The sequence below is a fragment of the Falco biarmicus genome, chromosome 11 (genome assembly GCF_023638135.1).
Source record: "Falco biarmicus isolate bFalBia1 chromosome 11, bFalBia1.pri, whole genome shotgun sequence".
NCBI lineage: Eukaryota > Metazoa > Chordata > Aves > Falconiformes > Falconidae > Falco > Falco biarmicus.
This window is the reverse complement of record NC_079298.1, coordinates 29,154,996-29,171,143: the sequence shown is the minus strand read 5'-3', so window position 1 is coordinate 29,171,143 and position 16,148 is coordinate 29,154,996. Positions and strand designations below refer to the sequence as shown.

The 16,148-nt window shown below is 41.0% G+C and overlaps 1 protein-coding gene across 3 annotated transcripts in view; it reads left to right on the top strand.

The window, feature by feature from the left end:
* The window catches only part of DNM3 (dynamin 3), a 187,063-nt gene that overhangs the window by 113,527 nt on the left and 57,388 nt on the right, over window positions 1–16,148 (top strand). For all 3 annotated transcript variants that reach the window (XM_056355522.1, XM_056355520.1, XM_056355519.1), the window contains exons 15-16: window positions 3,864–3,973; window positions 15,551–15,662. In XM_056355522.1, the coding sequence (XP_056211497.1) occupies window positions 3,864–3,973; window positions 15,551–15,662 (222 nt within the window). The remainder of the gene's footprint in view (window positions 1–3,863; window positions 3,974–15,550; window positions 15,663–16,148) is intronic.

Genomic DNA, 16,148 nt, shown 5'->3' with positions numbered 1-16,148 from the left:
AAGCAGGGAATGCTATCTGCCCCTGGCTGAAAAATGAAGTTCATGAGCTTGGAAGTGAGACCTCACTGGGGGAAGGGGAGGTGCTGTTGTATATTTTGCATCCCTTGTGCCATTTTGGACTTTGGCGGTATTTATTTTTAGTACATTTAAACACTGCAGAAGGAAGGGGCAGTTGTAATATGGCATATTTACATTGTGCTGTCAGTTCCTGGCAGCCTGCTCGCCTGTCAGAGAGCAGAACTAGTCCATTAAGGATGTGAGTGCTACTTATGCCCACAAGTGGTGAAACACGGTCTCAGGAGTGGGCAGGCCCCCCTAGGCTAGCAGGTTGGTTTGTTTTTCTAAGGTGCATTATGGGGATTTTTATATTTTTTTTTTCTTTTTTTCTTCATGTTACAGAAGCAGGAATGAGCCGTGCTACCTCCCCCTTTTTCCTTCTTCTCCTCTACTCTGTATAGGAAAAAGAGAGGCAAAGCCTTTACATGAGATCAGCGTGTGCTGGTTTTTCCCCTCGTGTCACGCTTAAGTCCTCTGCCCCATTATAAAAATAAAAATCTATAAATAAAAAAGAACAAATGCTGAGGGGGACAAACTGGACCCACAGTTATGTGCATGTCATCGCTTGTAGCAGTGTGCCTAGCCCCATTCCTCCCAGGCTTCATACATTCCCTATTTCTCATGCGGCCAGCCTCTCAGGATGGGAAACAGGCACAGAGTCACAGATAGTCCTGGCCGGGGCTTTTTTTGCTCTGCCATAACATAATATTAATCGAGCTAAGGCTGAAATGATGTTGGGCTCATCTGCTATTGAATTAACTCACGCTCCATTTGTACATTTATTTTTTTCCTCCTCTCTTTGTTTGGGCGGGGGACACTTGCTATGGGTTTTGCTGCCACACTTTAATGTTGCAGTAGTACCTTTCTCCTGGAATTAAGCAGTATTTAGGTCTGGTCTCTCGTATGTGACATGCTGTCTGTTAGTTTCAAGCATAGGCACCCCGTGATTTCCCTTTCTTGGAAGCTGCTCTGTCTCACATGTGGGTAGGAGGCCATGTAAACAAATACCAGCCACTTCTTGCCTTCGGTAGGCATTTCCTTCTTCCCGGTGGTACAGAAGAAACACTTTCTCACCGTTTGCCATCAAATGTTTCTCAAACTTTCCCGCTTGTGGAATTTTTGTTTAGACAATCAGATTCTTGGTATAGTTTGGTTTTTTTCATCAATTTTATTTTTACTCCTCTGTGGTTGCTTGGTTTGTCAGTAAATAGTGTCTGTCAGAACAAACACTTCATCAGGAACTTCTTACGTTTCTGGTAATTGTATAGTAAATCATTATAAGCATATTCTGTAATAGCGAAAGGTAAAACTAAAAATGAAGCTTATCTAGGTTTTTTTCTGAGTTATGATGGAATAAAAAACATTGACATTTCTGTCCTAAAGGTTTTAGGTTATATACTAAAAAAAACCATCTCTAAATGCTTGAAGTGGAAAACAAAGCATTTTACATTACCATGCAGTCCAGCTTTCAACTGAAAAAAACTATTTGCATTTAATTCAAAGTCTAATATGGGTTGTCCTGAATTTATAGCCTAGGATATTTTTCAGGTGTGTGTCACTTTGTCTCAGTAGCGAAGCTAACACATCGTTACCTTTTAAATGCTACCAGAACTACTTGGCATTTAAGTTTATAATATCAAACCAGATCAGATCAATAAAAATCAGTATTGGAGGACAGGGTACTTCTAATTTTTATACACAAATACCTGATCTAAAAGTTCCTTGTGTAGTTTCATTTACTACTACTTATTTATTTTTTAATTGATAAACTATGAATTTACTTTGCTTAGTTTTATTTCTCTCCGGGGTGCTACTTACTGAACAGGTGACAGTATGCTCTCCCTTCAGGGGGAGCCGCAAAGGTTTGGAGGGTGTATATTCCCTGAAAGCGGAATATAGATGTGAACTGTGATATGTAGCTATGGACTGGTGCAGAACTAGACTCCTTCACCAGAATTATTGTTAGGTGAAAGAGTGAAGATTACACATGTGTACGAGCTTCTGTGGGTAAGAATTTCTAGGATGGCTAAGCCAGAGGCAGTTTGAAAATGCATCGCATTCATTTTATGTAATACTCCCACACTGGGTTTGATAACTCTTGTATTCAGCAAAACAAGGCAGTAGAAACCATGCTTTTCCAGAATGGCCTTTGAAATAAGTTTTTTCCTCAACAGAGTCCTGTTGTGAAGCTGTCTAGGAAAGTGAGCCATTGTTGGACAAGTCACTCTGTTTTTCTAGTTTCGCTCTTAGGTACGTTCTCATCCAGTTTAGTTTTGCAATCAGCTGAGGCTTGGCCAAGTCGCGCTGCATCTGCCCTCGCGGGATGCACATCTCAGCCTCGCTGGGGCTGCTGCCAGTTCTCGGCGGTGGAAGGTACTTCTGCCTATTTCTTCTGGGAGATACATATTGAGGAAAGTGACTCCTTGTTTGGTTTCTCCTTTTGCCCTGTTTTATGGCATACGTTAAACTGTGATCTCATTCATATTTCTTACTGGCACGACCACTGTACTTGGTGTCCCAGCTGACAGTGAGTGCAATGGGTGCTAGACCTTTACACCCAGTTCTGGCGATGGCTAGGCAGAGCCTACTCAGTCTTGCTTCATGTTGGCAGGTAAGGGACCATGAGGGACTCCAAAGCTTTCCAACACTGGTGATTTGTTGAACTCCCACAGAGCCATTGGGTAGCCAGGTTCACAAGAACCCCATTTGGTGTCTGCTGTGCAAATTCCAGGGCATAAATCCTCTCCCCACTCCATTGCTGCCATGGTGATGGCACTGGACTTCACAGTACCTTAACGGCCTTTGAAAGCTGTTAAACTCTGTGCCGTTTAGTGCCCTTGTCAGCAATTTTATTGTGATGGGCAGAAAGAGAATGGGGGTGTGAGGGTGCAAGTGTTGCCCCACTTGTCTTTGGATCGCTTCTGCTTAGCGTCCGGGTGTATTTGCAAAGCAAAATGGAGAGGTTTGCCCTGGTTTATCCATCGGTACAAGGACTTCAAGGAAGTTAAACGCAGGGAAGAGCTAATAATGTCAGGGCTTTTTTGTTCTGACTTCATAAGGTAGCTTGGGAGCATTACTAGTCCTTAATGTGGAGTCACAGGAAGCATGAAACCTAGAAAAGGTGAAATCATAGTGGTTGTGCTGTAAGCGAGAGTTGTGATGACAGCGCAAAAGGAGTTGGCTACAGTAAGGGTGAATAGATAATTCGTGCTGTTTGGAGAAGCCAGCTCATTAGATTAGTTTTATTTGTATATGGTATATGTAAAACTTCAGTGGTGGTATGATTTTGATTGATTTGTGTGATTTTTGTATTCCCCTGAAGGAATGAAAATTTATCCCTGGGATCATTGAATGCCATCCCAAAATAATTAATAATAGTAATTCTAGATAGAGATTAATTTTATGTCCCAGGTTACTCTGGTTGCTATGGACATGGTATAAGAGTTCTATATTGATTAGGCACTTTCATTTTAGTTAAGTCTGATCCTTTTCTTTTTAGAATTCAAAGGAATAAAGAATAGTAAATGTAGATGCTTATGTATTTGAAATGGAATTTTTTTGTTAGGAAAACATTTTTTTGTTTGTTTTAAAAGGATCAGTGACAAAGAACTAGAAGTGAGATTTCATTTCTCTTGCAGGCATGTCTATAAAAGATAAGCAGACATTTCAATTTTGGATATTTCCTTTATGATAATAAATGTATTAAAGGCATTACCAACTAAATAGAGCTTGCGAGACCAGGCTTCTTGGAAACCTCACATAGTATTGGTTTAATTTTTTTTTTCTTTCTTCCCCTCCCCCCCCAGGAAAAAGAGAAGAAGTATATGCTTCCTTTGGACAACTTGAAAGTGCGAGATGTTGAGAAGAGCTTCATGTCTAGCAAACATATCTTTGCATTGTTTAACACGGAGCAGAGGTAAGAAAATGTGCTATTCTGCAGATACTTCTATGAAACTGTATTTAGCTGAGCATTTTAATAACTGGGAGTGCAGTCCTGGTCTTTCCACTAGGTTGAGTGAACAAAGGTCTTGATACTCTTGATTTATCTGCTCCTTTACTGTTGCATAATTGTGGGATGAAAGGTTAAGTGTCCTCCTAGCCACTCACGGGGTGAAACAGCTCAACGGTTAGTCATCTAGCTCTTCTGTATGGCTGAATAATCATCTCATGATCCTATTTTTGTTTTGTTTGGCAATCACCTAGGCTTACCAAAACATTCATGACTTCTGTACCTTGTGACCAGATTCAGCTGGTGTAAATCACAAAAGCGTTGTTGATTTTCACTTTCTCTGGTGGAAAATCTTGTCTGTTTATAATCTTGGGAGTCATTCTATCGTTTATTTGGGTTTAAATACTGCTGAATGGAGAGCAAATGGGATTCCTCTGCTTCCCTAGTTAATAGGGTCTTTGCTTTGTAGTGTTTGCCTCATACTTTTCCTTTCGGACTCCATCCTCTGATTGAAGTGGTGTGGGTGCTTTATGGAAGCCTACTCCTGATGCACAGCCGGTTCAGATGACTGTGCACAAATAACTCAAGGAAACATGACAACACCGAAAGACATGCAAGTGACCTGTAAATTTTATTTTTTTCCTTACTGGAGAGTTGCATTTGCAGCTGTCTCAGTGGAATTGCATTTCAGCGGGTCAGGTGCAATTTCTGTAAGTTCTTTTTCAGGAAAACAAGTAAATTTAATTGTAGTGGTAGCATGGATAGATATCCTTGTTTTCTGCTTTTTTTTTTCTGTTAATTCCCTTCACACCTGCTCCCCTTTGCCTTGCCAAATCCTGGCAATACATTCGGATGTTGCTGGAGATGGTGAGGGCTGGATGTGGTTCCCTGCACAGCCAGCTGTTATTGCTCCTGAACTGGCCAGAAATAGGCCTTTCAGAAGCAAGGAATGCCCCTCCCTCCCACAAAGCAAAAGCAAACCACAGGATTTCTGGACTGTCAGGTTTCTGCTGGCCCCAGAAGCGTGAGGACGCAATGTGACTCTTGCTCTGAACTACCCCATGAAGGCTTTGCCTACATCTGCTGACATCTCAGCTAGCCTACATGTGGATGTGGTCTGCCAGGAGATGCCCTTTGAAAGTATGTCACGCACATACTTGCTGGGAATAAGATTTCAAACACTTGACCACTTGCATTTCTGGAGCACAGAAAAAAGCTTTGAAAAACTGTTCATGTTTTTAAAAACATAAACGCTTTTCAGATGCTGGAAATTAATGTAATTCTGATTATTCTGCTATGGATATGTGTGAATCGTCCCAACATTGCACAAACATCAGTCAAGAAGGATAACTTTGTCCTGGTGGCTTGGTATCAGCTGTACATATTAAGTTCCTTCCATGAGATATCTGTTAATTTTAGCTCATTGTTTTTCCTTTGTTTTGGCTAATGGCTTTGATTATTTTCATCATCTTTTAATATTAATCGATAAAATGCTGTGAAAATCCAAGAGAAGCATACGTTTCCACTGGCAAGTTTGGGGTTTCTTTGGGTGTTACATAGCTGCAACATTCATGTTTTCACTGGATCTTCGTACACACTGGACAGCCACAATTTCAAAATCGGATGTCTAAAATATTTGCCGTGTCTGTAATAACCCTGCCCATTTCGGCCGCGAGTAGACCCTCCAGCATCTGCAAGCTGCTCTAAAAACATCCTTATATCTATATGGGCATGTTAAGACACGACAGCATAGTGATAAGATGACAAAATAACTTTGCCTTGGGAGAGGCTGTTTGTGGAGACAGTCCTCCAGCTTGAAAGGAGGCAGAAGTTGGTTTTGAAGAAATATTTATTGAATTCTGATTACGACAGCGATTCCTCTGTTACTGTAAAGCAGCTGATTGTTTTATATTTCTAAAAATCTGCCTGCTGGTGCAAACTTGATAAAAAGAAGTTTAGTATCGCTTCTCACTGTCCCCTAAATTCATAGATTGCATCAGCAGAAGCAGGGTTAGTGCAGCTTGAGTAAAGTGATCTGGCCCTCAACTGAGGACCATGTTCCCTGTCCCACATTGTTGGGGAAACTGAACCCGGGGATCGGTAAAGATTTGTTGATATAAGGAGTCTCTGTGGTGTTTTACTTGATGCTAATCCCTTGATTTCTGGTTTCTAGTGGGGGGTGTGAATGTGGCTTGCTTTTCAAAATTCATGTAAAAATTAACTTAGTTTCTGGCTATAGTGGTTTTGGGTGGGGTTTTTTGGGGGGTGGTGGTTGGTTTTTTTTTGATTAAAAAAAAACAACTTAGCAATTGAGAAAGAAATCGGCTTTCTCTGAGTTTGCCCACTGAGGGTTCTGGTTATGGAACCATTTTGCTGTGTAAGATGTAGATCATTAAAGAACAAAGGCAAAATCATCTGTTCCAGCTTCCATGATAGCATGGAGATTATTCTGTGTCTCTTCTCTTCCCCCCCCCAAAATCTGAAGCTTTTTTTTTTATTATTGACTCTGCAAACTTTCTTAATGTTCAATTAAAGTATTTTAATTTTCAAGTAAAGTCCCTTTAGGACACGAATCTTAATAAGCTTGTTCTCCTTTTCATTCCCAGCCCCTCACTGCATAGGTATTTGCTGCAGCCATATGTTTCTGATACTGTACATTTCAATAGTTTCCTGGATTATGCACTGCATTTTTTCCATTTATGAAAACCTTTCCAGTTCTGAAATATAGTTACCAGGAAAACGCTCATTTCACTGCATAGAAGGAAAAACCATTTTGAGTTAGCTGAAGCTTGGGGATAGATGGGGAAGGGAACAAGCAGTATCTGTCATTTTGATTTACTGCAGAAGTCAACAGTTCTCCGACAGGAATCAAATGTGACTTGGTAATGTATAGTAAATGGAGACTGTGACGATTGATTTCACAGTGAAGATAAATTCTCATGAAATGAACATAATTGCATGTTTATGAAAAGGCTACGTTGTGAAATAATTAAATTATTTTCCTGTTAGTTTCTAATTAAAATAAATAAAAAGAAAAGGGGGGGGGGGGAGAGAAAAAGTCTTTGTGTGAAATAGATACAGTACTGCTTAAAGAAGGGGAGGGTGAGTTTTGTTTTTCAGCAAACTAATTTATTTAAAGTTTTTGAGTGGGCCAATCTACTTTATAGACACCATGAAAGACCTTTGGAGATGGACTCCTCTAGTTTACTTACCTTAGCAGTACTAGATATTAAAACAGAGTATACAAGAGCAAGTGCCCTTTGACTCCCAGATCATTTTTGGCCCTGTCCATCTACATGAGTCTTCCTTTAAGCAGCTGAAGTTGTGCTGTGGGGTCAAGCAGTATGTGTTTAAACCTAAAGCTGTCAAGAAAATGATGCTATTCTGTGTTAACCATCCTTTTCTCCTCCACAATAAACTGCTGGCAAGTCTATTCGATTGGAAAAGAGATCAAATATATTAAAAGTGTGTGAAAGTAATTATACTGTAGGGAGAAAACCTAACGTTTGCAGTACTGCTGTGGAACATAATGTGAAGTTGTGTAGATGTAGCCACTGACAGACTTTCTTAGGCAGAGCTAAGAATGGAGGAGAGAGGATTTTGTCAGCGCTTCTGCTTACATGCAGTAGCTTAACCGGTGACGTCCTCATCGATGAACGTGTAAGACTCTTGTGTGGAGTTCAAGAACAAACAGCAAATTCTGCCTGTCCCAGAAAGTTGACTTTCCTTCTAGGATTTCATCCCAAACACTTTCCCTATTCCCCATGTATTTCCTGTAAAAAATATTCACTGATGGGTGCTCTTTCTTTTAGCTAAGTACTGTAGCCTTCACTGTGCCTTCCTCTAGGATGCAGCAGTCCCATCTCTCGCTAATGAAGAAGCACAAGCAGTCATCGTTTCTCATGATCTTGCCCAGTTGACTACAGGGTGCACATGTCACTATTTTACTAGATTCTGTGCTGTTCTAAAGTAATCCTTTGCCTTTGCAGTAGAGTAGTTGCACTTTTTTCCTGATTTATTTATCAATAAATTGTATTACTGTATTACAATGCCATCTAAATACTTCTTCTCCTTTAAGTAAAGGAGAAATAATGAGTAAAAACTTTTTTTTTTTTTTCTACAAGCAGAGAAAAAGCTTCCTTTCTACCTCTTTTCCAACTCTGGAGAGATGATTTCTTTCTGTTTTGTGGGAGAAAAGGTTCTACTAGCTAAAGATTTTGGGGGTTATAAAATGGTAGTAGGCTGAAGCATTTGTTGAACTGGTGAATTTCCAGGCTTTTCTTACCAGCACTGGGAGTAACAGCTGTACAAAGAGGAAGAGTTACCTGGCAGTCCTTTGTTGCCCATCCCAGAAAGCTGACTTTCCTTCTAGGATTTCATCCCAAACAATTTGCCTATTCCCCACATATTTCCTGTAAAAATATTCACTGATGGGTGTTTTTTCTTCTAGCCAAGTACTGTAGCCTGGGCCGAGAACTGTAGCCTTCAGCGTGCCTTCCTTTAGGATCTATGCAACAGTCCCAGGACAGAAGCTATGTTCCTCTTCACACTTACGCCTGGGAGCCAAAGAAGCAGAACTGATGTGTGAAATTTCCCTTTCCTTGTGGAGGAACATCCCACCAAATCTCCCCGTCTTTTACTTTCCTGCCCAACCAGGATCTGGATGAAACCGAATGATGGTGCTGCTTTCCTCCCCTCTATGTTTCTGCGTGATAGCGGGATGTGAGCAGCATCCTGGGGGAGCAGAGAGAAAGCACGGGACTGTTCCTCTGTGCCTTCACAAGAACAGGTTCCTGAGAGCTAGATGCTCCCCATAATCATGATGCAGAGCAGCAGAACCCACTACCGCTGCATCAGAGTTGACTGTCTGGGGCAGGCTTATTGTAGAAACAGCTCCTTAATCTGAGAAACAGATGAATGTCAAGAAGAGTGTGATCAAAAGGAAGTTTTGAGGGCATACAATAGGGCTGGAAATAGAACTGCCAGATGATGAATTTTAGCTACTGACTCTGGAGTACGCTCTGACTGTCAGGAATCGTATTGTATGAGAAACCGTGTTGTCTGGTAGGACCCAGGAAAGTACCCTGTGTCTCCTAAGCAAAAGGTATGGCTGTTTATTTTAGGTCCATGTTGTTGGCTGAGTGTTGCTCTAGAAAAGGATGGAGCACGAGTCTTCTCTGGGACTCCGAATGCACTAGAGCTTTAAGTACTGAATTTCTTCTTATGGACAGCAACTGGTTAACTGCTATCCATATATAAGGGAAATTGGGCAAGAGCCAAAATAAAGGGAACTAGTGAAAGGAGACCGGGTCAGAGGAGGTGTTGGATGGAAGCCAGGCTAAAGGAGAAAGCCTAAGATGAGATGTATGTTTTTGAATTACTCAGAAAGCTAAACTCCAGGAAGAGCTGGACTGTAAGCTATTCAGAGCCCTCTCTGTTAGAAATGGAAGAACGAGAGTCTATTTAATTAAAAAAAAAAACCCACAAATTTAACCCAGAAAAAAAGCTGCTAACATTTGTAAATAAACTTTTAAGATGCTGGTGAGTACAATATTTAAAAATAGGAAAAATATACAAGCCTAAGGAATAACTAGCCTTTATCCCCGAGTCCATTCCATTAAAAAAAAAAGAGGGGAGGGGAAGGTAAAAACAAAAAAGGTTAAAAGGTGGGGGTGTTTTTCTGGAATATTTCCTTATTGTCATCATTGACAAAAATTCTTTGTATGAGAAAGAAAACATAGTATGGTGGATAGGTGGTGTAGCTATTGAGGGTTAAAACTGGTATTGCCAGGCAAAAAGGGGGTTCTCAGGGAAGGGAACCAGCAGTGCCAAATCCATGCTTTAAATGTCATAGTTACACTGGGCTTGAAGAAAATTCCCTGGGGGGATCGTGTGGGCTGTGAAACACCAGTGACACTGACCAGGGCACGGCTGTTGGCAGCGTGGGCTGTGTCACGGCTGGCAGACTCGCCGCAGCTCGCAGGCAGCTTCACCCTGCGCGCTCGCCGTGTCCCAGCGCGGCGGGGGTCCTGCCGTCCCCCCCCGCTCACCGGGCTGCAGCAGGAGCCGGGCTCCCCCCAGCTCCCTGGGACTGACAGCTGGGAGCAGCTTTTGCCTCTGGGTGGCCCCAAGGCAGATTCCAGAACGGGCTGCCATCCCTCACCGTCAAAAGCATCAAACCTTCTTCTCTGGGGAGTTATGGAATATTTTAGTGCCAGTTACTGTTACTACTGCAGATTTTGGCCTGTGCCATGTTAGTTTTGGCTGCGTTTCTGTTCTGCATTACATATGGGTAGATACTTCATGGTCCAGGCTCAACTATATACCGATCAGTATATCTCCTGCTCGTCTTCACCTTAAAATTGGGGGGGGGTTGCGTGTGTGAACTGGAAAATATCCTTGTATTTCTGGGAGACCACTTAGCTGAGTTAGGTGGTAAAACCCTGAAGTGCTGTTATTTTGTGCCATTGTCTCAGAGGTTGTCTCTTTGGCGTTTCTGGATATTAAGAAAAAAATCTTCAGAGACACGTGTAATTAATTTTAATTAGCATTCACATTGGACTGATCTGAAATGGCAAGCCTTGATAGAAAATGTTAGTCATTGCTGTTAACTCGGAGCAGATGGTCATTATTGTTTCTTTAAAATACATGATTTGCAGAGCTTCTATGAGAGCTCTCTTCTATGAAAAATAGTGCATATGTTCAAACCAGCCGTTGTGGAATTACAGGTGTCTATAAACTGTAGACCAAGACTAAGGTTGAATAAGCAGAGTCTGTGCAGTTGCGTTACTCGTTGAATAAGTAGAGAAAATACAGCAGGGTTTTGCCCAAGATTCTCTCTCCCGATTGTGCATATATATTTGGAGTATCTGGATTCGGTTATTTTCTCCCTTTTTTGTTTTAGGTGACTATTTATGAAACCCATATTCTGTATGATTTCAATTTCAATCAAACGAGAAACATCTAAGAATTGAATCTTTTGTGGTTTTCAAGGCATAAAATTGGGCCGATGTGCATTTGGTTCTAGATTTCTAAAGCTCATTTTAATTCTGCTTGCATCCTAATAAAAAGACCAGACATTTACCAAAAAGTCACTTGAGATGATAAGCACAGTTTGAAATCCCTGTGAATGAAGATATTCCTTTATCTTTCAGTCTGTGAGTAGCTTTGATTGTTTTAGCGCGACTGCTCAAGTTAAATGTGGCTTTATGTTCCTTGGAGGATTAAAGTGTCTCATAGGCACAATTAAAATTTCACTTAATATTCTTGCTCTGTAATTGCTGTTCTGTCTCCTCCCACGCTGGCAAGAATAAGCGTATCTTCATTTAATCTTGGTTTGTATTTTCGTTCTATATATATAAAAAAAATTATTACATGCATATACGACACATCTCTGTCTACTGAAATGTTCCAGATCCAACTCAATCTAAAAGCTGTCTGTGCGTGTGGTTAATATGATAATATATACACATGTTTATTAGCTGGGTTTGTAATGTGTCTGCAGTGGTTGTCCTTAATATTTTTCCAGGTTTGTTGGAGATAAATATTTTAACCTTATCTTAGTATTAAGCTATTGCAAGAGGTACTATATTTCTCGAGGTCTAGCAGCTGAGTTTGCTCAGACAGCAAACAGTTTGATGTGCAGCTGCTGTAGAGGGGACCCCACTGGTATTGCCTTTGCTGTAGGAGGCTACTAGAAAGTTCTTTCTTTGTGATTTTCCATCGTGTGCTATTCACCTGTTGGTCTGGGCTTGTATAGTTCTGCTGGTTTATGGGCAATCGAGCCTTCTCTGTGCAATGCTGGCAGCCCAGGCTTCAGGACTAGTAGGACGGGAATGCCAGGAACTCGCAGCTGGGCTTAGTCTTCCACCTTAGCTGACACTTCTTCATTTCCTTTTGTACACTTTCAAATATTTTTATTCAAAAGTTTTGAATTTTGAAATTCAGTGTTCAAAAACTTACTCAATTCCACCATTTTCATGTTAGAATTCTTCTGTGATGGGAGGGGTTAAAGAAATGCCTATGGACAATGTAAAGGTAATTTCTGCCTTAGGGAGTTGACTTTTCGCCCTGAAATATGTGGGGGAAAGGAATCCAGTGTGCTGGAAGCAAAGGTAGTAATGGAGTGAAGAAGCTGTAGGGTGAGCAGAGTTAGAGCTGGGTGTCTGCTGGGCTCTCAGGTGGTGGGGTTGGCCTCAAGAAGGTATGTCCTGTGTGTGGGACGCCTCGGGGATCAGAAACAATGCTTTTAGTCCAGTTGTCTCTTCCTCTCCATAAGTAATTATGTTCTGTTTTTTTCTGGAATGCAGTTGTTGAGGTTTATTTATCTAGAGTATAATAAAACCTGCAGATAACGAATGGTATTTTCCACTCTGGAAAGATAGTAGTAGCATGATAATTTCCGGTAATGCCACTATAGATAAATTTTCGTGGACTGCGCAGGATATTAAATCACAATGATAAGACCCTACAGGAGGATGCAGCATTAGGTAGATGTGGTATATGCATGTAGCTTTCCACAGCTTCCCCGTTTATGTGTTAACATTTTAAAAATATTGAATATTCAAGGGAAATGTTGCAAATAAATTGTACTTTGAGGCATGTTCTCATTTGTTGTATCTGTTTTGTTTCTACAGTCCCTTAGACTTAAAGATGCCTGAATATCAACAGGATTTGTATCATTGAGAGTTCATCTTTTTTCCTTCTTGGTACACTGTGTTATATCATTCCCTTTGATGTATGGCATCCCATTGAGCCGCTATAGAGATGACAATGAGAACATGACCTCACTGTATTCCATATGGAGTAAGTAGGTGAGGATTGAGTAGTAACTGTTTCTGTGCTGGTGTCTTCAGCAATTTTAAAAAGTGGAAGATGAGAACAAAACAAAAGATCTGAATTGTTTTCAAGAATGTCTTTACGGCTTTCCATGAGACGCCAGTGGATTTCTAATGAGTAAAACATGCTAGTGTGTTTTTGTCAGATTCCACTAGTAACAGGAAAAGGACACACTCTTTTCAGAAGTTACTTTGGCTCTTTTTCCTTTGATTAGTTCCCGTGCCTGTCAGCCTTTCTGGAAGAAAGGAAGGCAAAGGAAGTCTAGTAGCAAGAAGGCTGGTTTGGGAGGCAAGCATCCCTTTCCCTACCCTGCTGTAAGCTTCCTGGGAGTTCTGGCTCAGTGTGTACATCCTTCAGATCCTTACTTATCCAGAAACTTGTGTCTTTGGTGGTGGTGGAGTAAGATTAGCTAGACTAAAATGGTGGAGCTCTCCGATACTGGAGGGAGAGGGGCCTTGGAGAGCTGGGGCCATCAGCTGCTTGGCCATAAGGTGTCCCTAGACCTAGAGAAAGTCTTGGTACAGAGACAGTAATGCGGGACTGCCAGCTCCCATGTGTGTGAAGTGGTCAGCTAAAATCCCTTCTTGTCCAGCTATGTTTTGTGTAGCAAGTCACAAAATGCCAAGAAGTTTAATACATAACATGACAGTCCTGAAAAAATGTTTTCACAAGCTGGTGTCATGTTGTTTTGCTCTTGCAGATAAGTATTTTTGGAACTTCCTTATCACTATGTTTTACAGCCTTTATTTGCTCTATTGTTATTTTTAGTCATCTTTTCTGAGAGGACCCTTTTACCGTTTCAGCTTCCTATTTCTTCAAAGTTATAGCTGCTTAGTTAACTTAGCCAAAAATCTTATCTCAGTAAAAGTTTCTCCTAACAATAAATTAAAGCTTTTTTTTTTTCTTCGTTTCCACAGACACACACCACCACCCCCGGCCACTTCATTTTGCTTCTCTCTTTATTTTTATTGAGTTCTTTGTTTGGTTCAGTAAATGTTCACTCAGAGATCCACAATATTGCCAATTGAATAAAATTCAAGTGTTTCGTCGTCAGTTTCAGACAACGGCATCTGAGGAGGTCATCCAGGGTATTACATGCCTTAAAGTGGGATTAGTATATTTGGAGTCGGAAGAAAAAGGTTTCATGTTAAATTCCTAATCAATAAAAACATCTGTAGAGCTTTCAATCATTCGTACTGTCAGTGGCTTTGCCTGAACTATGGGACCTGAGCCTGGAGTGTCTCTGTCCCTTTGCGGGGGGGCTCTCGGGGGGGCACGCAGGTGTGCTGCCTGCAGCCGCACCAAACCACGCGCTGGGGGCATCTTCGATCCAGATACTTGCAAGGACTGTAGTGCAAGCCCGGTGCTGAGCTGATAACGTGATGGTTAGGTGTCACGGCTGCTTGGTGGTCAGGTGGGAACCCTTCCTGTTCAGTTACAACTTTTCTAACTGTTTTTTTATCTGGTTCCTGAGACTACCCCTCTAAAGCAAGGCTTGGAGCTGTCTGGGGACGTTGCTGGGAGTGGGAATTGCATCAAGTCCATTGCATTCCGGCAGTGTGATGGTGAAATCCCACCAGTCCTTGAATGCTAAAGAAGTTGATCTAGGCAGTGATAATAATAGCTTTAATTCCTGGTTCTGTAGCATATTCAGTGGTTGTGGTGTGGGATTTTTTTTTTTTTCCCTCAAAACATGTGGCAGAAATGACCTCTGTAGTTGCACGATGAACCCGAAGGACCTCTTGTCATTGCTGTCCTTGAAAGTGAACTGATCTCCATCACCCCACCCCCATTTCCCCTTCTCCATAGCTTGCTAAGGAAAGCAAACAGTCTGGTTGCGATGGAAGATGGATTCTTGTGCAACTGGTAAGATCTAGCAAAATGTGGTTTCTGAACCTTGGTGAGCTAAGCTTGTAGCCTTTCCTCAAAAGGCTGTTGGCTGACAAATTTACAGCGATCTGGTCTGTATATAGGATTTGAATGTGGAAACTAATGGCTAAACCATAAGGGGAAAATCTGTTCTGTTTATTGGAGAATTTACAAGTACCACCTTCCTACATACGTATTTTTCCTCCTTTCTTTTTTCTTCCATTAAGTGATTCCCTATATTTATCTAATTATGTGAATTACCTGCAAGAGGTGTTAATTAAACGTGCCTCGATTTTCTTACTATGACAGCAGACATCAGAGGTTTGGTTTGTTTCTTTAAAATACCTGAATATGATTGTTTTCTTTCCCCTTTTACTGATGATGTCTGAAAGCTACAAATGGTGTATAACACACTGAAAGGACTCAACACGGGGAAAAGTTGCACCATTAATTATTTTGATATTTACTGGTTACAGCAGCAATCGGTGACAAGACACGCGGTTTTGTTGGCACGTCTTACGTGTTTGTTCTCTGCATCACAGCAGCCTTTTTGTTTTCCATAAAAGTGCTCCATTTTGGCAAAAGCTGGAAAATTGATTTTAAGTAGTTTCACGGTGCTTTCAGATGATTATTATTTCTAGAGCTGTGCTGTAGCATTCTAGGATATTTTTAAGTACTCCATGTAATTATTAAACAAGCACCTGTCCCATAAACTCTGTTTTCCAAAACAATTACCAAGTAATTTCTGATCCCAAAGGATTTTTAATTTAAAATGCTGTGTGCATGATACAAGAGTAGTAAAATGCTGGTTTTACAATGTGGTGTTCTTTGTTGTAGGAATGTTTACAAGGATTACCGTTTCCTTGAGCTAGCCTGTGATTCCCAAGAGGAGGTGGATAGCTGGAAGGCATCTCTGCTACGAGCTGGTGTCTATCCTGATAAATCCTCAGTAAGTTAAACAGCTCACTAGTTCTCCAGTAGCCGCTCTCTTTTAAGTCAGAAAAAACCAATCCTGTCATCTGGGAAAACATGATACCTGCAGGTATCTCAGGGGATGGTAGCCTTTTCACTGTACTCTTCTGTGGCAACTTTGAAATATTCCTAATGCAATATTTTAACATCAGTTTGTGTGTCAAACCTCAATATATTAAAAACAAAACAAAGCAACCCACAAAGCAAACCTTCCAAAATGTTTTTCACTGCATCTATGTAGTAAAAAGCATTGAGGAATTTGGGGTTTCCTGAGCTTCGTTGTTTCTGTAAATGTCTTCTAAGGTAAAGATGTGCTTTGAAGTGTTTATTCCCTCAAGCTCTGCATTACAAAACTGACAGAAGCATTCCAGGCAATCATGTATATTTATTTTACTGATTCATTGCATGGTTTTTTGTGTATGAAACACGTGCTAAACCTTTCCAAAGGCAGTTTTACTCAGCT